This window comes from Patiria miniata, unplaced genomic scaffold, assembly GCF_015706575.1.
Source record: "Patiria miniata isolate m_02_andy unplaced genomic scaffold, ASM1570657v1 HiC_scaffold_7, whole genome shotgun sequence".
In the NCBI taxonomy this organism is placed as follows: Eukaryota; Metazoa; Echinodermata; class Asteroidea; order Valvatida; family Asterinidae; genus Patiria; species Patiria miniata.
In genome coordinates, this window is record NW_024037074.1 from 17,938,666 (window position 1) to 17,959,416 (window position 20,751).

At 42.5% G+C, this 20,751-nt stretch overlaps 1 protein-coding gene across 1 annotated transcript in view; it reads right to left on the bottom strand.

Annotated features, from left to right (window-relative positions):
• Positions 1–484: 484 nt before the first annotated feature.
• Positions 485–20,751, bottom strand: part of LOC119745570 (proline-serine-threonine phosphatase-interacting protein 1-like) — a 39,011-nt gene continuing 18,744 nt past the window's right edge. Inside the window, exons 5-12 of the mRNA XM_038222022.1 lie at positions 19,023–19,121; positions 16,287–16,332; positions 15,057–15,136; positions 13,142–13,240; positions 6,011–6,107; positions 4,600–4,755; positions 2,336–2,439; positions 485–1,305 (exon numbers count right to left, since the gene is read on the bottom strand). Coding sequence (XP_038077950.1) covers positions 1,138–1,305; positions 2,336–2,439; positions 4,600–4,755; positions 6,011–6,107; positions 13,142–13,240; positions 15,057–15,136; positions 16,287–16,332; positions 19,023–19,121 — 849 coding nt within the window. The 3' untranslated portion in view covers positions 485–1,137. The remainder of the gene's footprint in view (positions 1,306–2,335; positions 2,440–4,599; positions 4,756–6,010; positions 6,108–13,141; positions 13,241–15,056; positions 15,137–16,286; positions 16,333–19,022; positions 19,122–20,751) is intronic.

The following is a 20,751-nucleotide window of genomic DNA, read 5'->3' on the forward strand; positions in this document are numbered from 1 at the left end:
ATAAAGAGTGCTATCACAAAAATCATTGGAAATCACATACATTTCTTGATTTTTTCTAAATGACATTAAAGGGAATGTACATCATTGGCTTTTGCAGTAATTTTCAGAAATGAACTATTTTGAGGGGTTAGTATAACAGATCAAATATTGTTACACTGACATGTTTGAAGTTTTGTGTTCGAAAATACTGGAAAAACCAAGAAAAACAAAAATGTTCAAGTCGTCTGGTTCCCTGACTCCACTAAAGATGAAATGGATCAATTAACAGATGCCTGAAAATTGTAAGGTAATGGAACCAGTCTAACTGGCCACCCGTTCATGAACATGTAACCAATAGCAAACAAAATTTGGACTGATAAAAGTGTAAAGTTGGAGCAGTAGTTGAAAAATAGTTAGGTTTTTCCAACGGTGGTCGGCCGACCACCGTTGGAAATGTATACAAAAATACAATTTTCTTGAAAATGACTTCACACCAGGTGCCATAATTTTACAGGATGCTTTAGACTGTCATTTACCAACATCCTAGTAAGGTATTTCGTAAAAACTTGGTAGTTTTATTTTTCGATGTTTGCAAATATTGTATATTCCCTTTAAGCCAGATGGATTAATTTCAAGGGTTGTTTGGTATCAGTCTGATCTTTAATTCAAGTAGGATTTTTTATAATTCGGTAGATTACTTTTGGGATAAATAACCCTGGCATTGCAGTCATGTTTATGAATTAAGAATGGTGTCTTCAGAACCAAGTTATTTTTTAGTTATAAAGTCTATACAAAAAATTAATCGCGGAAGACATTGACAGCCCCTGCCAAAAATGGAGAAACAAATCGCATAACTCTGTTGGCTAATTTCATGGAGCATGCTAAGCAGAAATCGTGAACCAGTCACAAGCAATATTCACTGAATGATACTTTGGCTGGTAACCTGTTGCTGCTAAGCAAATTTCTTTTGTGCTTAGCACATTTCTGTGCATAGCAGCTCCATGAAATTGACCCTTCCTGCCTGTCAATCAAACAGAGCACAGTGACCAATCAGATCACAACTTGTTGGTCAGGTGATGTGTAGAAACCAAAGGTGGGTGGGGCTTGTAGACAAGTGTGTTTCTATTGACCCAAATTTTCTGACCTAGTGTCGGAACGTCAGAGGAATGTGGTGTGGCCTTCCTCTCCCGTGTCTGTGTAGGGACCCAGGTAGTCTGCTGGGACGTGGCCTCGCTTGCCGTTGAAGTCCGCATACCACCACGTTTGGTCGGCCTTGTCCAGAATGGTCAGGATGTCCCCTGTTTTTATGGTCAGTTCCTGTGGCCCCTGGTGTAAGGGGGGGGGGGGGGAACAGAATGAAACAATGATGAAATATCTTTACAATGATGAGCTATCCTTACAAAGCCCTAAGGAGGAAGAAGTAAGGTGTTTGTGAAAATAGGATACAAATAGGAATATTTCTTCATATGTGTGAATATTTATGATTTTGTTCACCAATATTCTTAAAATGATTCTGTGTCCAATATATTATTTTATTTCCCATTTTTTCATTGTTCTTTTTTTTAGAAGGGTCAGATTTGTAAATGATTCAACCCGAGTCAATCGCAAGTCAATCACACAAGTCAATCATGAGCCAATCGCAAGCCAATCGTGAGTCAATCGCAAGTCAATGAGTCAATCGCAAGTCAATCACACAAGTCAATCCTGAGTCAATCGCAAGTCAATCGTGAGTCAATCACAAGTCAATCGCAAGCCAATCACAGCTAAATTACAAGTCAATCACAAGTCAATAGCGAGTCAATCAAAAGTCAATCATAAGATAATCAACAAAAAAAACAATCACAAGTCAATCACCAGTTAATCACAAGTATTGCAAGTCAATCACAAGTCAATTTCAAGTCAATTGCAAGTCAATCATAAGTCAGTCGTAAGGCAATCATGAGTGAAATCACAAACGTCTGTGTCAAATCACACAGGGAATGGTGGATGAACGACAAAAATGAAATGTGCTTGTTACAGACTTTCTCTTTGCATATAAGTTGCATTCTTAAAAGTCTTCATTGACTTGTGATGACTTGTGATGACTTGTGATGACTAGTGATGACTTGTGATGACTTGTGATGACTTGCGATGACTTGTGATGACTTGCGATGACTTGTGATGACTTGTGATGACTTGCGATGACTTGTTATGACTTGTGGTGACTTGACTACAAATCAGAGAGGGGGCGGGGTTGAGGGTATCCTCCACTTTCTTCAAGTCACATGAAGAAAGCAAGGAGTATTTCTGACTGCTGTACAGACCCAAAGGAGCAAAAGGGTTTTAAAAAACAACAGTACAGAGTTAAAATGTTTACCTGTGCATCATATTCAAACTTGGCCATGTACTTGTTGGATTGTTTGGCACTGGATTCTCCAATGACCCCCGTCGAATACTCGGACATTGAAGAATAAATCCCATCTGGAAAACAACGTTAAAAAAGATTCTTAGTTAAAGCTCTTCGTCAAACTGACATTGTTAGGTTTTTGCATATTAGAAAAGTTACACATAACAGTGAATTTAAGAAATATTGGCATAGAAGGGATCAAAATAAGGACAGCGCGTCCAAAAAAATAAAACGGCACACCCTGTAAAGTGAATGGCGCCCCCAATCGCCAATCAGTAGACTTGTCTCAGTGATTTTTGTTCTCCTTTTGTGGGAGGGGGCATGGTCTTGAGAAATCATCCTGCAGGCATAAAGTCTTTAATCAACTTGAACGTTACAGGGGAAATATCAGACTTTATTCAGGGGAATAATATTATATAAACCACTTCCCGCCTACCGCGATAATAGGGAGTCCACCTCCGTTAGCACACTCCGAGCATGTCTTTTTTCACAGGCATCGCACACGGAATAAACCACCGTCAGATTTGTTTATATTAATTTGAAAAGGAAGAGTTATACCACATAAAAGACAGGACAATTCGGGAAAGTTAGTGGGCAATCTCTATTCCGAACGAGAAACGTGATAAGTACCGCGATAATACGGTGTCCCATCCTACCTGATGTATCAGATTCCCACAAGTAAACGACACTGGCAAAGCTCAATGGTCAAGAGGTAAGATGTCTGCAGTTTTTAAATCCCGAGTCAATTCACAAATCTTGTCACAAGTAAAACTTGGATGAACAAGAACAACGGAATGCCTTAGCCAGGATTGGGGGGCTTGGTGAACAATGCTGCCTGGAAGATCTACATGTAGTTGTGGCAAACAAGAAGGCTGTACATTCGAATAATAGCGCAAGTTCGGGCAAGGACCATTAGTCGACTAGTGGTTGATTTGTGACGTACCTTACGCCTGCGCACTAATAGAAAAGTGCGAACGTCTCTAGTTGAACGCTGGTCAAAATGTCATTGCAAAACGTCTGGATCCTGGCTCCCTGCTGTACGTTATGAACGTGCGCGGCTATGGTTACCATGCACAGTAACATACACGAGTCCTGTTTATTACGTCACGATTTACTGTGTTTTGTTTGCTGCCCGCAACGACGACTTTTACACAGTTGCACGTTCGGGTCGAAACTGGACCTGGAAAACAGCTCTCAAAAGTACCTTTTGTACTCATTTCATGACAGAAACAATAGTCGTTTTTATTTCATCACACCTTAGGCTACATATACACGAAAAATGACGGAAATGTCTTCGAGCATTCCACAACCTCTTTAAATATGCATGTTTATCTTATAATTGGGTTGTCAGGCTTTTATCACTTATTCATAAATACCTCAGACAGTTTAGCCATTCCTATTGGTCGAGAGCCCGTCACGTGGCCGGTATTAAACGGATGATAAAGACATGGCTAGCTGGTCTTAAACACTTTTCCAGTGTCACAATAAAATGTGGACTCCTAAAAATCCAGTGCCTCTTATCGTTTCATTGGTTGAACATTCACAATCCTCACGTAGGCATGCGCAACACTACCAGGGAGTTAGAATTTTATAGTTCTAAATTCAAAACGCAACGCGCCAGGTGCGTTCTGCGTGACATCGCGCAGAACATGTTACGCGCGCGTCAATCTCCATAAAAGGGTTGTTTACATCTTACTCGCCAGCTGAACACTCCATTATTTTGCAAGAGGGATGTTTCAAAAAGCATAAAGTGAATTTGTTGAACAAAATCGGGATGTTTTGAACGAATTATATGATTTTTTTTTACCGAAAAGGTATTTATGAATGGGAATAAATATGTACTCCGTCGGTATTTATCACTCTGTTTAATACCACTTAGAGTCTGGGTGCTGATAATTACCCTCGCCTCCGGCTCGGGTAATTATCAGCACCCAGACTCTAAGTGGTATTAAACAGAGTGATAAAAACCTCCGGAGCACACATTTATTCCCTTAATACGTTTCAGGGTGGGTGACAGGGTGGGTGACAGGGTGATGGTACCTAGGAAAATCATAACATTCTGACGCTGAAAACCTCAGGGATTTGAAAAGAACCTTTAACCTACAACCAAAAAAAACAACCAGCATTTGCCAACTTTGTCTGGGTTTTGTGGGAGCAGGTCACAAATGACAACAGTGAATGGCCGAAACGGATTAGTTTTTGAGTTTGGATCGGTGAACTCACGTCACACTTACCATTTTTAGGTGGAGACATTGGTGGGGGTGATGGTAGGGCCCGGCTTTGATCTATCTTGCCAGGTATGGGCGGCAGGGTCTGCCGATTTCGACCGTTGGAGATTCCAGGTTTGTTAATGACGTTGTCTTTGTAATAGCACTCGTAAACGATAGGCGCTGAAGATGGGGAAAAAAAAAATGGAAATCAGGATATGCTTTGTTGAGTTGGTTATAATGCATATACTGTTGGTGGTGTGCAGCTAGAATTTCCCTAAAAGCCTGGTTCATACTCCACGCGAATGCGAAGTGAATTTGACGTCAGGGGAGATTTCGCTGCGAAATTTGCCGGAGTTGAAATGTGTTCAACTTGTGCGAATTCGCATCGCGAAAACATGCCCTGACGACACAAATTCGCATTCGCGTTCACTTCCGCGCCGAGTATGAACCGGGCTTAAAGGTAATATACAACATTTGCTTTTGCTATTATTTTCAGAAATGGATTGATTTGGGGGTCAGTATTGTACAGCACATGTTGTTACACTGACTTGTTCAAAGTTTGGTGTTCATGGATACTGGAAAAACCATGGAAACAATTCTGTTCTTGTAGTTTCGTTCCCTGACCCTACTTCAGACGAACTGGAGCAATTTATAGACGTCAGGGAATTGTCAGGTCAGGAAACCAGACTAACTGGCTTGCATCCGTTCTCGGATGTGTAAAGCGATTGCAAACAAAATGTGGACTAACTAAATTTGGTAAATTGGGAGCAGTATTTGAAAAAAGTCAGTTTTTTTTCAACAATGGTCGGCTGGGACAATTATTGGAAATTAATTTTAAAAATCAAATTTTCATGAAAATGACAGCACACCATGGTGCCAGATTTCATAAGATGCTTGAGATTATTATTCACTCACAGTCACGTAAGGTATTTCATAATAATTTGGTAGTTTTGCTTTTTCATGTTTGAAATTGTTGTATATTACTTTTAAATTTCTTGAAAGATGATTTGGAACTAGAGCTGGAATTAGATTTATTTTTGCGAGGCAAATGAGAAGAATCTGATTGTAATTCTATGGAGTAAATTAGTATTTAGAATGCTAATAACAGCCTTATTTTTGAACAATTGGAATCAATATCATTACACAGATGCTGAAAGGTTATATCAATTTCAAAACATTTACTTTTTCGTTTACATGAATTGTGAACATGAAGGGGTTTTTGCAAATGCAGGAAAATTCTGAGTAGAAATGAAGCAGGGTTGATTTCCAATAAGAGTTCAACTATTTATGTTTAGAAGATTTACGAAGTTTGCGGTGGTTGGGCGATCACAGGTAACTTATCAAGGGTAAGAGAAGTTGTGAGATCAGCAAATCGGGTACTGTGCTGCCAATGCCAGGATCGCTTTAAGACGGAGCTAAAAATGTGAGACATTACCTGGTCTGCTGCTTCCTGTGTTTTTCTGCGAAACAAAGAGCTGAATGTCTCTGTCCTCATTACAATCTGATAGGGCTTTCCTCATGTCCTCGGAATTCTGGCCGGAAAATAAAAAAGCATGTGAGACTTACGCGATCCCCCTGGCATTTTTTATAAAGTCAGTTAGTACGGAAACTTGTCAGTGTCTCAAACCAAAATGGTAAATTCCCCCCCCCCACAGAAGTGTGGTTGGGGTCTACGAACGAATACTTACCTGTAGAGCAACACTACTTATGCATATTCCCCCTACCGGCAGGTATTTTCGCTAAGAGTTATATACAATAGCGCCCTCTGGCGCCCTACCCATAACACCCCGCGGCATGCGTGCCTCGTGAGCGTCCTCTTTTCTCGAGCGCTAAGTCGGAATACAACAAAGTACCCAAGGCATCGAGAAGAGTGGGGTAGGGGGGAGGGATGCTCTACAGGTAAGTATTCGTTCGTAGACCCCAACCACACTTCTGTGGGGGGGGAGTCTACTTCACTCTACTTACCTGTAGAGCAACACTACTTATGCATAGACTAGCACCGTCAAGGAGGTGGGCCATGCGAGATGCTATTGTGCTTTCACAGGGGCACGTAACAATACGCGTAAACCCTGGATGGGCCCGTCGTTCCACATGTGGGTGGACAAGGCAGCCCAAAAAGGTCGGCATGATAAAGACATTAGTCATAATGGTAGCCTCAACATGCCAACAGAGATGTGATCCCCGATTTTGGGAATCACACGTAATGAATTACAGCCCACCGATACCTATACATAAGAGTTCGGTGGGGCACACAAAATAAAAATTATCATGAAAGGCAAAACATCATGACATGGTACATATAGACACTATAATATGCACATGTACATGTACAGAGCTCAATAAAGAATCAGAGTTAGGAGACACCAATGCTGGGGAGGTCCCCAGTCTGAAAATGTCTTGAGAACATGGTGGGGCTCAGTCAGTCGCCCTCAACACTGTTCTCCCATGCTCTGCCTTTTATTTTGTGCATGCGGACCAATCACACGGATTCTGCCGTTGATACGTCCGTGGTTTTATGGATGACCGTAGCCAACCTTCAGGCAATCTTGTCATGAAAGCCTGCAGGTATGGTGGGGTCACCATGATAAAATACATGTCATGAAAGGCCTGCCTGTATGGCAGGGTCGTCATGACAAAAAACATGTCACGAGAAGCCTGCTTGTATGGCAGGGTTGTCATGACAAATACGTGTCGCGAGAAGCCTGTTGGTATGGCAGGGTTGTCGTGACAAATACATTTGTAACTGCAAGTGACCGATTCAAAGCGTCCCAGTGCAGCTAATGTACGACGTTAAGGTCATGATTGGCACCAAAAATTCTGCGTCTGGACAAGAATGATTTGATGCCCGAAAACAAAGACGTCCGGAGGCCCAGAGGGCTCTGACAGTCCTTAGTATAAATCCCTCCTTAGGGAGCAGACATCAAGTCATGATCAGCACAAAAAGTCGCTGTCTGAAACGGACAAGAATCATTTGATGCCCAGAACAAAGACATCCGGAGGCAAAGAGGACTCCGACCGTCTTAGCTCAAAAAACCTTCCTTAGGGATCAGACGCCAAAGTCATGAGTGGCACCAACATTTTCCATCTGGAGTGGACAATGATTTGATGCCTAGAACAAAGATGTCCGGAGGTAAAGAGGACTCCGACATTCTTAGTTAAAAAACAAAAATCCTCCCGTAGGAATCGGATGGGCACACTCGGTTCCCATCAGATGTGGTCCGTCTCAATTATACAGAAAACAGTTCTTCACTACATGTATACCAAGAAGTAACAACTGCTTAAAAAAAAGAAGAAGAAAAAAAGGCAACCGTAGAAAACCAATGAAACAGATGTGAAATTGTTCACTGGTTCACAGAGCTCTAAAGATCTCTATAACACCTTTGGATAAGAAGGTGTTGAAGAGGTCCTGCAATTCAGGGGTGTTAAAACATCCCCTTAAGTTAACTGACACGGACGTTCAACTGACTAACATTAAGTAATCTACTGTCATGTTAGAAGTCCCTCAAGTGCAGGCTGTAAAAGCCATAGCTTGTTTGAGAAAGGTCTGATGTGAACAGGAGAGCATTACAGCATCCAGTACATCAGGAGAAATTCCTGCGGAGCTGGGTGAAGGAAACCCAAGCTGTGCTGGAACCGAATATTGTTCTGCTCGGAAGAACATTTGTACCTCCAACTGGTGCACCAAGGGAATGGTTATAACCCTGGAAACCAATCAATGGGGTCAACATAGAGTTAAGAAGAGGACCTTGTCATCCTTCTGCTCCATTTGATTAAGTACCCGAGGGATAAAAGAAAGACGACAGGAAGGTGTATATAAGTAGCCTGTCCGTCTTCATCACCATCGTATTCGCGTGCCATGTATAAGGGTCAGGAACCCTCAGGCATTAGCCTGGCAATCTGTAACTAGTTCATGAAACAAGTCAGATTGACATGTGGTTAGTTGTCCTTGCTTGGGAGGAGGACCGTCGAAAGCAAGAAGCTAGGAGGAAAAAACCCCAACGGGGTATTTCTCAAGTGAGTGTACACAGGTGTGCAGGCTACAACTGTAAACTACAACATCGAATATAGAAGTTACATCGCAGTTTCTCCGAGACTGCCAGCATCTCAAGTATGTTAATGGAACTTGAATGATGCTCACACAGGGCCTCACCAATCCACCACTAGATGCGTGTGGTGGGCAGTTAACTGGCAGGGTAACATGTTCGCCATGACAGTTAATGAGTTAGGCTGCAATCTGTTAGAGGCCCACCCTTGTGAGGTTGGCAACGCCGAACCACAGGAGGTACTGCACAAGTCAGGTCATGGCCTGCACTGAATGCAGTGAGGACTGGGCCGATACAAGCAAATAGGTGAATGCCACCAATTTTTGTTTCCACGGCGCAGTCATATCGCCTTTACTATCTGAGCAGAGGCCAGGAGTGAAGCGGAAAAAAGGCTGGATGGAGCCACCATGAAGTTGCAGCGAGAATCTTGGTTTGAAAACCGTGAAATTCTCAGTGCTCTGGCCTGAAAATGAGTTGTCAGTTGTGTACCCTTCAGGCCAGGGCTCATTCCCCATGCTGATGTGTTAGACAGTCGACTAAATCTCATCAACATCTTTTCAAGGGAAATACAAGACGGGCCCAACACTGTGCTGGCCCGATGGTATTGATGTCAGCCTCAAAGTCTCTCTGACGAGCTCCTACGAGACAGATGGGTAGAGGTCGTCATGAGTCAGGTAGGCCACTTATGGAAATCATCAAAACAACTGAAGCCGAACCGAAATCGTTGTTACATTATCCTATGTGGCATGGCGTACAGAAAATGTTGCTAGCACGGCCCACACAAAATCATCTGGGCAAACTTCCAGAGGTATGCAGTTGAGAAAACAAACAACTGTTTGTTCTTCACCTGCGCTGGCCCACATGTAGTCGACATCGACCAATATGGATGTAGACATCGATATCCACCGCAAAAGAAAAGATCTTTGTCCGTTAAAAACTTAAAAAGTGGGACTTGAATCTTTGGCGGGCGCCCTTTGACGGGAGAAACAGTTCATCAATCATGTTACCCCGGCGGGCCAAGATTGCTAGGGTCTGCACTCGTGTAAAATTATAGAGTACTGAGTGCAGACTGTGAAATTGATAAAGAAAATAGCAGTCAACACGTCCGCTAAGACTGTCGAGTCAAGATAAAAACATTAAACCTATGGTACTTCATGAGGGTAAAGAGGGAGGCTGAACGCGTATCGCCGAGCCCACTTGATTATTCTACATGTACTGCAAAGTGTATTCAAGCTTCTGCGAGTATCATTTATGAAGAGCCGCTTGAATAATGGGGTCCCTCTACTGCTGGCAGCTTGTGCTTAGCTGCATTGAAGAGGGAAGATGTGACAAAAAAATACCGAATTTCGCTAACGGAAAACGGTAATGATCACATTATTGCTTGAAGAGCAGCAGGCAGTTTGAATACAGGCACAATCTTGTTGAACAACTCCCTCGGAGACAATGGACAGTGTACAATGTACATACACAAGTAATGCACACATGTACAATGTGCATGAAAAATGTAGCGATCTCAGTACAGCAAGAAACACCGCCGCACGGGTAAGCACTGCGCGGCGTGTCCCATTGTCCTTGAGTCACCCAACCGTGATTAATGTAGAGTGCTACAGAGTTCACGGCTCGCAACTGAACTAAGACGGACGTTTCATTAACGTGCCCGCCTGGCAATACATGTACGTGTATAAAACGTATATGACCGATAATAAAGCCGAGAACATAGTAAGGCTTGTAATGAGTGGGCCGAAAAACCGAGTCCTCATCACGGTAGCGTATGCCGCGGTGGGACCGGTGCAATAAACTCGCCCGGATTAGAAAAAATAAATAAATAAATAAATAAGCCGTTCCCGCCTGAGAAATGGACACCACTTTGTCCGTTGTCGATGTGTTTCACATTTGATCCAACGGAGGTGTGGGGAACACCTTGTCATTGTTAGATGTGGAGCCCGTCCTGCGCTTGATTTGAAAATTTTGTGATCGGGCGGAGGGGGCTCATCGGCGGAGGGTAATTTAAGTATCCGTGTAATGTCCTCTGCAGCAAACGGAATTTCGTTTCCGCGATTGACAGCCATTGTAACTGGTCTGATTCTTCGTCATCATCGGATGAATCAGCCGAATGCGAAGGCCAAAATGACCCCGATGACTGAGAGCCGTCTGGAGGGGCTAGTTGTACAGAACCACGCGGTGGTGGCTGGGCAACACCCTCGGAGATAATAGACATACATCGTACATAATATTATGCAGATGGTGAAGACTAAACACAAGCGGGGATCCTGGCGCACGGCTAACTGTGTGCGGTAGGTCCCGTTGTCACGGCTGGCGAATGAGAAGTCCCGTTCGCCGTAGGCCGGGCTTCCGGTATAGCGCGCCACCATGTGTGGTATACATGAACATGTACATGTACGGACATGTGTTTCTTCCATTTTTGTACATGTACATGTACCTCGTTGTGCTCACGGCCGATGCATGCGAGACACTCGCTGCAGGCCGGGCCTCCGGTGTACGGTCAACCATATGTGGTATATCCCGTCCGGTTGTGCCTGGGCCACCCAACCGTGGCCAACGAACGACGACTGTGAAGCCCTCACCGCATGCGGGGACGCCGCAGCACGACTAATTGTGTGCGGTATGTCCCTCTGTTCCCGGGCCACCCAAGCGTGACCGCGGGTGACTGAATACTGCGATGTGGGCCCAACGACCGATGGTTGTGGGCCCAACGACCGACGGTTGTGGGCCGTAGCCCACCGCTGGAGGGGGCCCCCAATAGGGCCCGCCCGGCGGCCTGCCGACATAGCCGACATAGCCGATAGTTCGTATCGGAAATCGACTGAAAAGCCTGCAGAAAATCTGCTCTAGAAACCGCATCCTCCCCCCGGGAGCGTTTGCCCCGGCGGGACCGGTCAGAGGAGTCGTCACACCCCGAAGAAGAACGGCGCGATCGACGTGCAGCCTTCTTCTTCTTATCCTTCTTCTTAGAAGAACGACCCGAGGTGTGTCCGAGGAAAAATCGGAAAACACCTGGGACACCGGGAACCCCGAACAACGGAAAAATCCCGATGATGAGAGTAGTCCCTCTGAGCGAGATGGCACGGGGGCCGTCGGCCCGGGATCCCCCGGGGCGACCGGCTCCGTATCGCTCACAATGCACCCGGCCGACAGCGCCTCAGGCCCCGTGGGCTGAGCGAGCACTGAACGGACCGGTAGCCCATGCAATAGCCCATCCCGACAACCAGTGGTGTTCGGCACTGTGTCGGGAGGGCACGGGTGACTAGAGCCCACCGAAGTGTGACGGCTAGTCCCCTCGGGCTGCCCCGTGATCGGGGGAGGGCTAGGTGCCAAAGCGGCGCTCGTTGCCGAGCCACGCTTGCCCTGACGGCCCTTCTTAGGCTTTGCTCCGGCACAGGAGATATGTTTTAGGGGAACCTTGCCGGAGTGTGCCTTTAGTTTGGGTGTTCCGCCCGAGTCGACCGGAGAAGGCGACCGAGGTCCCCTTAACTGATCGGCGGAACTGCCAACTCCCCCAGCCGACTGTGGCTGAGGGTGCCGGACGAGAGACTGCTGCCGCGGTAACGTCGGAGCGTTAACGGCAGAGTCCCCCGAGAACTCGGTCCGTCCCGTGGGAGAGCTATCCCTAACGGTTAATGACAGATCGGCCCTCCCCAAACGCTGCAAAATAATCAAATAAATACAACCAAGAAGATGATGAAAACTCTACAAACTGTTGTTTTATTAACTCTATTATTAAATACTTCTCTTAAACGCAAAAAAGGGTAGTAAATGACGAGGCAAACAGCGAGCCATTTCACGCACGTCCTACCCGACCTGCCGCTAAGAGAAAAGAGGACGCTCACGAGGCACGCATGCCGCGGGGTGTTATGGGTAGGGCGCCAGAGGGCGCTATTGTATATAACTCTTAGCGAAAATACCTGCCGGTAGGGGGAATATGCATAAGTAGTGTTGCTCTACAGGTAAGTAGAGTGAAGTAGACTTCTATTGTTTTAGCAATAGTGACCTTGACCTTTGACCTGCCGGCTCCAAAAGCAATAGGCTTGATAAGACTACCAAGAGCACCCTACAAATCAAATTTGAAGTTCCTAAGTAAAGTAGTTATCAAGCTTTCATGCTGACAATGTAGTCTAAGTTGTAGATTTGTGTTAATCCCTGAATCATGCATACAGTCATTCGTTCTGAGATGTTTTCATCTTTGTATGTGCCGCTGGCTACTGCACCTGTAACACTTTTGGTGATATGTTCAGATAGCTACGGTGACATTGTTGGTACTGACCATCGCCATGTCAGGTAAAAAATGCACAAGAAATTCCACATTCAGCCACCACGCGGCTGTGCTAGACCAAAGAAATTACTGTATCCAAGACACGATATAATAATATTTTTTCTTAACTGTGGGATTAACTGCGTAATGAACACAATATGGACTGAAAACATGCATACATGAAAGGATAGACCCTATCACAGATGAATTCAATTGTCTTGTAACAAGTTCCTTGACAGACACTGATGCTTACCACATCGTCACTGCAGCACTGTAGGGATATAATGTTGGCAAAGACCCACATCGCGTTCCGTAAGAAGCGAACTCGTTCCATTTCCAGCTGCTGGAAGACCTGTAGCCACAAACCCCAAAACACAATGATGCACTCGATAAATCCAAGCAATTTTTATTTTGCATCTTGGTAAAGTCATTGACCGTAATACGCATGGGTGAAACATATCAAGGGGACAACTGGATATGTCACCTCATTGGGAATACGTTCTTATAGCTTATATTCCATGGCGGTCAGCGTGGTTTCGTTATAGCGTGCAGCGTTACATCGCTGGTCTGAATGCTGCGGGTTCGAGGTTTGATTCGTCGAAGGAATTTTACATTTTCATTTTTTCCCCCAAAAATGAATTTTCTTCCCTGAATTTTGTTTAATCAAGTCCTCATGATCGAAGATGAAATTCATTTCACCCTCTTCTTCTCATTTGCGGCTCTGCAGGATTTTTTTTTTTACAAAAGGGAAGTTAACTCTGAGAACCATTCCGTCACCAACTGACGCATGTGCACTATGTCATTGACTATATTTGGTTGCAGAAAAAGTATTTGCAAGTTCATGGCATTGTGGGATGTAATAGGCCCAATTTCATGCAAGTGCTTTCTTGAGCATGGGATTTCTTGGTAAGCAGAGCCACGATATTGAGCACATTTCATGGAATGGACATGCTAACACTTGCTGCAGCTACACAAGCGTTGTAACTACATAGAGTCGAGTCGAGTCATTTTAAAGAAGTGACCTGAGTCAAATCCAGTCATTTTAAAGAAGTCACTCGAGTCAAGTTGAGTCATTAGGTCAAGAAGGTCGAGTCGAGTCGAGTCGAGTCAAATATTTAGCTCTAGTCAATTTGAGTCACGAATATCTGAACACTACATGTATATTTAATTTCAAAAGGAGGGCATAACCTTAGCCGGCGTTTGAATCCAAGAGCTTTAAAAGAAATCGCCCAAAGCCAATGATGAAACAACAGATTGGAAAATGTGTTAAAATCTTGTATTTTGTGCATTCAAGAACAATGAGGTGGGAGTCTGAGACACATTGTATGGTTTGTACATGACAAGCGGCTGCTGTACTGCACTGTATTCGCAAAGTGACGTGAACATAAAATTTGCACTGTAAGTCATTGCAACTCCTTATCACAAAGTTTTGCTTTTATTTTTGGAACTCGAGTCTTACGCTGGAGTCGAGTCGAGTCGAGTCTTGTGATGAGGGACTCGAGTCGAGTCATTTGCTCGCAGGGACTGGAGTTGAGTGACTCACATACTATCAGGGACTCGTTAAGTCATTGCAATTACTTTTCTCACAGTTTTGCTTTTATTTTTGGGACTCAAGTCATGTCTTGTGCTGAGGGACTCGAGTCAAGTTGAGTCATTTGCTGGAAGTGACCGGACTCGAGTCGAGTCATTGACTCCAGTTATTACAACTCAGAGTTACACTACTTTAAACAGTAGCAGACCCGGGGGGGGGGGGGGGGGGGGGTGGAAGGGGGCCGCCGGCGCCGCCCCCCTCCTTCCCCCAAGTTTTCACAGTATTTATCAGTACATATTTTTGTTAGGTACATGTATGTCTTGTCATTTTTTCCTGAAAACCTGAAAATAAGTACTAGTTTGTGGTAGCCCCATGTACTCTTAACCCTCTTTTGTGAGTTGGTGTTGTTCTGAAAGGGTCGACAACTTGACATTTCTGTGCCTCTTTCCACCTTCAGTCTTCAGTGTTGTAGTCCATCACAAGTCGCTGCAAGTCCTCACAAGTCCATCACAAGTCCTCCAGCCCCACTTCAAATGACAATTCAAGTAACCTGTGACAAAGGCATTCCATTGTGAAGGACTTGTGACGGACTCGACTACAACACCGTCAGTCTTGAAAATGTAGGGTTCTGACTTACCACACAGAGTTGTGCCATCTGTTCTTCCCACTGCTGTCGCGTCTGTTCTAACGTTGTTACATCTCTCTGATACTGTGAGTCTACAAACCAAAAGATTGCAAGTACAAATGGAAGATAAAAATAATACATGGAGTACATAGCAGCAATATTCCAAATACCAGAGTCTGTGTGCATACATGTACCTTTCAGTTTCAAATGTGACCTGCCACAACAAAATGAGCATACGTCGGGAACTAACCATTTGGTAGTACAGTGGGGAAAAGCCAACAAGCTCGATCGGATCTCGGAAGCTGCAGGCCAATGAATTCGTGTTCATGCATGAGTCACGTGATTGTGCCAAGTTATTTCTGGAAGGAGTAGTGTTTTGAGTGAACAAAAATCAGGTTTTTGACCCGAGTGACCCCATGATGACCTTTGACCCCAGTTTGGTCATGTGACACGTTGGGGCTGGGCTACTGATACGTTTGACAAAGTTTGGTTGAAATCGGTCAAAATGTGTAGGAGCAATAGACAATGTGAACTAACTACAAGTAACTAACTAAATAACTAACTAACTAACTAGATAACTAACTAACTAACTAACTAACTACCTAACTACCTAACTAACTAACTAACTAACTAACTAACGGACTAACAAAGAGCCACAGTGATTTGTTGAGCTGCTATCCCGCAGCCAAAAATTGAAAGGGTGGCCGATTTTGTGTTTTCAGGTGAACCTCAATATTTAAGTCCTGTGCTACCTTTCCCCATTGTTTTTGTTCTGTCAAACATCTCTAAAACCTATTTTACTGGTTGACTGTTTATTAGTTCTCATATGACAGCAGGATTTTTAAATGCCATTTTCTTTAAACAAAATTCTTCTGCAGCTTAACTTTATATTTGAGTTGTACAAGATTGTCCTTGCCTCTAATCAGATTGGTAGTATATTTTGCATGGACGAAGGATTTTTTTTTGGGGTAGAGTTGGGCACACTTGAGATTTCTATATTAAACTCCATAGTGTTTTATTTGAAATACAAATTTCAGTTCAAGGAGGGGCAACAGAGACCTGTTCCAACAAAACCCGGACAATGTTATAAAATTCCTAGCTTTTTATGAATTCGAAAATGACCAAATAACAAAACAAAAACACCCCAAACTTTGTCAACTTTGCGGGAGCATGTAGGTATCATATGATTTACATTGGATGGGAAAAATCTCTCTAAAGATTCACTCAGTTTTCAAGTCTTACCAGAATGTACGACTGCTTGTTTAGCTCTATCCTTCTTTGCTGACATCTGAAGAAAAAAAAAAGAAAATGCCAAATTTCTGAATTATTGGAAAAAAGTGAAAAATGACAATATTTCATCATTAATTCTGGAAAAGGAAACTATTTCAGGTTGCTTACATGTTATATCAAAGCAGATGTCATTTCACACATGTACATGTGTGGCAATTCCAGCTTTACGTACGGCCAAGTAAAAATATAATCCAGTTCCTCATCTCACCACCTCCGTTTTTCCCAGCTGCCCCTTTTTTTGACTTTTGCAATATATTTTGCACATATTTTGTGAGTTTCTATTTGTTTCCAACTAAATTGTAGCTACATGTATGTAGAAAGGGTTATAAATAGCTCTGTCGGACACAATTTTCTATCAGCAAAATTATTGAGAAAATTGAAGAATCCATCCGCCATCTTGGAAAATCCGCTATCTTAGGAAGGAAAAAAAGCGCCCGCCTCCTTCATTTTTTCAAAAAGGCCGCATGAAAAACTACTTATTTTTTTTTAAAAGTCATTTTTTTTTCCAACCACAGCTGGCCAACCGTTGTTGGAAATTGATACAAAAAATTCCACTTCTTCTTGAAAATGACAGCACACCAGGTGTCACGATGCCTGAGACTATTATTCACGTAAAGTCAAGTCAAGTAAGGCATTTCATAATAATTTGGTAGTTCTGTTTTTGTGTGTGTTCATTTTGTATATTACCTTTAAGAGCTCAGTGAATAAACCTGAAAATGTATTTTTCAAATCTAATACATCCATCATCTTGATGGCCAAGGAGATTACAGACTAGGAGTTTTGGATCATTTCTCTGAACCATTAATTTAAAGGGAAAATACAACATTTGCAAACATCAAAAAATAAAACTACCAAATCATTTTGAATTACCTCCCTGGACTGTTAGTGAATGACAGTGTAAAGCATCCTGTAAAATCATGGCACCTGGTATACTGTCATTTTCAAGAAAAGTGATATTTTTGTATCAATTTCCAACACTGATCGGCCGATCAGCGTTGGAAAAAACTAGCTTTTTTTCAAATACTGGCCCCAATTGACCATCGCACTTGTTTGCAATCGATTACACACCTATGAACGGGTACAAGCCAGCTAGACTGGTTCCCTGACCTTACAATTCCCCAATGTATGTAAACTGCTCTGTTTCTTCTTATATGGAGTCAGGGAACCAGACTACAGGAAAATGATTGGTTTTCTTGGTTTTTATAGCATTTTCGAACCCAAAACCTCAAAAAAGTCAGTGTAACTATATTTGCTATATATTTCCAACCCCCCAATTCCATCCATTTCTGAAAATTACAGCAAAAGCAAATGATGTATATTCCCTTTAACAGATATCATGAATTATAATAGGCTTTGTCACGGACATTACACTTCCTTTCATAATGCTGGAATGGTCCAAATGTAACATTACACTAGATGGTACACTAAAGAAGGAAATCACAAGTAGTCACAATATGTAACATTATAACCACTACGAACGGATGGAGAGCCTACATGTCAATGCATGTGAACCTTTTTAAAGGGAATATACATCATTTGCTTTTGCTGTAATTTTCAGAAATGGATGGAATTGGGGGGTTGGAAATATATAGCAAATATAGTTACACTGACTTTTTTGAGGTTTTGGGTTCGAAAATGCTATAAAAACCAAGAAAAACGATCATTTTCCTGTAGTCTGGTTCCCTGACTCCATATAAGAAGAAACAGAGCAGTTTACATACATTGGGGAATTGTAAGGTCAGGGAACCAGTCTAGCTGGCTCGTACCCGTTCATAGGTTTGTAATCGATTGCAAACAAGTGCGATGGTCAATTGGGGCCAGTATTTGAAAAAAAAGCCAGTTTTTTCCAATGCTGATTGGCCGATCAGCGTTGGAAATTGATACAAAAATAGCACTTTTCTTGAAAATGACAGTATACCAGGTGCCATGATTTTACAGGATGCTTTACACTGTCATTCACTAACAGTCCAGCAAGGTATTTCAAAATGAGTTGGTAGTTTTATTTTTTGATGTTTGCAAATGTTGTATTTTCCCTTTAATGTACTGCACAGTCTCAGTAGCCAGATGACATATATGAACTTTGAACAATCAAAGTGTCACTTTCCATTCAAAGTACACTGCTTGTCAGTCGGAAAAAGTATACATCTGAAACTAAAACTCATTTTTGATTCTTGACGCATTTCCTTGTTTTAAAATGTACTTATAATAACATGGCTAATTTATGTAAGGCATGCACAATGCTTGGACAATTAATGCATGCATACTAAATGTGTATTATGAAAACGGAGTCAAAAATGTGGACGGAAATGGGCTTTTTAATCAATGCTGTTCATAAAAAAATTAACAGGCTTTTTTCCCCGTACTTTAACAAATACACATCAGCTACAGAGCAAAAAGAAGGCAAATCTTTTTGTTCACAACTTTTTTTTTTAACTAATAAGTGTTCTTGAAACAACAATGTGACAATATTTTCAAAGTAAAAAAAAAGCAATGAAGCATTTTTTTTTTAGAATTGAGTATTATATCTTCAGCCTCCACCACGTCAACAACTTTTGCAAAACCTTAAAATCATGCACCGCAACACATACATGTACATTTATAACATACTGGTTCCCATTTCCAGAAATAGACATTCCTGTGGGTTTTTTGTGGAAAATTTTCTAGTAAAATTGGAAACTAATGACGGACCTTTTCTATGTCCTTCGGTGGTGCGACCAGTCGTCCTTTCATGTAGGTATCTTCCGCTATGTCCAACTCCCTGCATTTACTGTCATAACTTCGCTTGCTCTGCAAAAGGTAAGGACAAACAATTTGCTCTTTGTCACGTCTGGAAAAATACATTGTTTGATGTTCCAACTGTACCAAGATTTGAAGTTTATTTTTGAAGTTTGAGATAAATTATAGCAGATAATATTACACATAATTGTATGGGGGGCAGGGCAGTGTTGTTACCAAAGGCCCTATTACCAGTATCCAAAATATCCGTGTTAGACCCAGGTCTTAATTACGCAGAGATTTTACGGTATAGCCCTTTCACACTAGCCTAGTCCAACATGGCTTCTACCGGTACATACTTCTACTGTGTCCATATAGTGCTCTACAAGAGGTCAAATCCAACGCTGGTCAGGACTAGGGTTAAAGGGAATGTACAACATTTGCTTTTGCTGCGATTTTCAGAAATAAATGGATTTGGAGGATTAGTATGTTATATAAAATATTGTTAAACTAACTTGTTTTATGTTTTGGGCTTGTAGATGCTGGAAAAACCAAGAAAACCTATCATGTTCTTGTAGTCTGGTTCCCTGACCCCACTTAAGATGAAACGAAGCAATTAATACACTTTGGGGAATTGTAAGGTCAGAGAATCAGTCTAGCAGGCTTGTACCCCTTCACAGGTGTGTGATCAATTGCAAAGAAAAGTCAGAATAACTAAATATGAAAAATTAAGAACAATTTTTGGAAAAAAGCTGAGTTTTCTCCAATGCTGGTCAGCCGACCAGAGTTGGAAAAATACAGTTTTTCTTGAAAATGTCAGCCCACCAGGAGCCACGATTTTAAGGATGCTTTAGACTGTCAGTCCCTAACAATTCTGTAAGGTATTTCGTGATCATTTGATCATTTCGTTTTTTGATGTTTGCAAATGCTGTATTTTCCCTTTAAGAGGTTCTATACCTGGGTAGAAAAATAAAAAACTACAGCCGACCAGTGTATGAGCAGACCAGTGTACATGTATGCAGGTGTTCAGTGTGAACCGGGGGTGGGATTACAATCCAAATTTTTAAACATTCCGTTTGAATTTCACTATTTAGTTTAGATTTTGGATACCGGACATTCGAAAACAACTTTAGGAAAATTGGGCCTTCCAATTTTTGGTGACACAAGCTAAAGAAAACCACTGGAACACCCCTTTATTTACTTCAAAGTCTAGCGGTCTTCTTGGTTCACGAATAGCCTACTCATTCATCTGATAAGAGAGTTCCCACCCATTTTTCCCCAACATTACAGCTCAAGTGTTTTTGTAAAAGCCTAGTGGTCATTCAATCCTGCAAACTAGACCAAATCGTTGTGGCATTCCATGTGGCACCTCACTCGTCATTATTTGTTGGCATGACTGTGAACTGAATGGGAGCTTCCGGTAAATTGGATAACCGGATTTTGAAATCTTCGATTTCTCCCACCACTAGTAAGAACGGCATGCCTTGCCTACCCTTGTTCGATCAGACCTGGTTTCGCTTACAGTGGACCGGTGTTGATTTCATAACGGGTAGGGGAGACGATAGTCTGTGTTCTATAATTTTTCAGCATTGAAACAAAGATGGAAATGTTGCATGATGAAGTTTAGGCAAAAATACTGTAGTCATACATTGTATTTTTGTTGTTCCGGTAAGCTATGATATATACTGCTGTTGTGGCTACA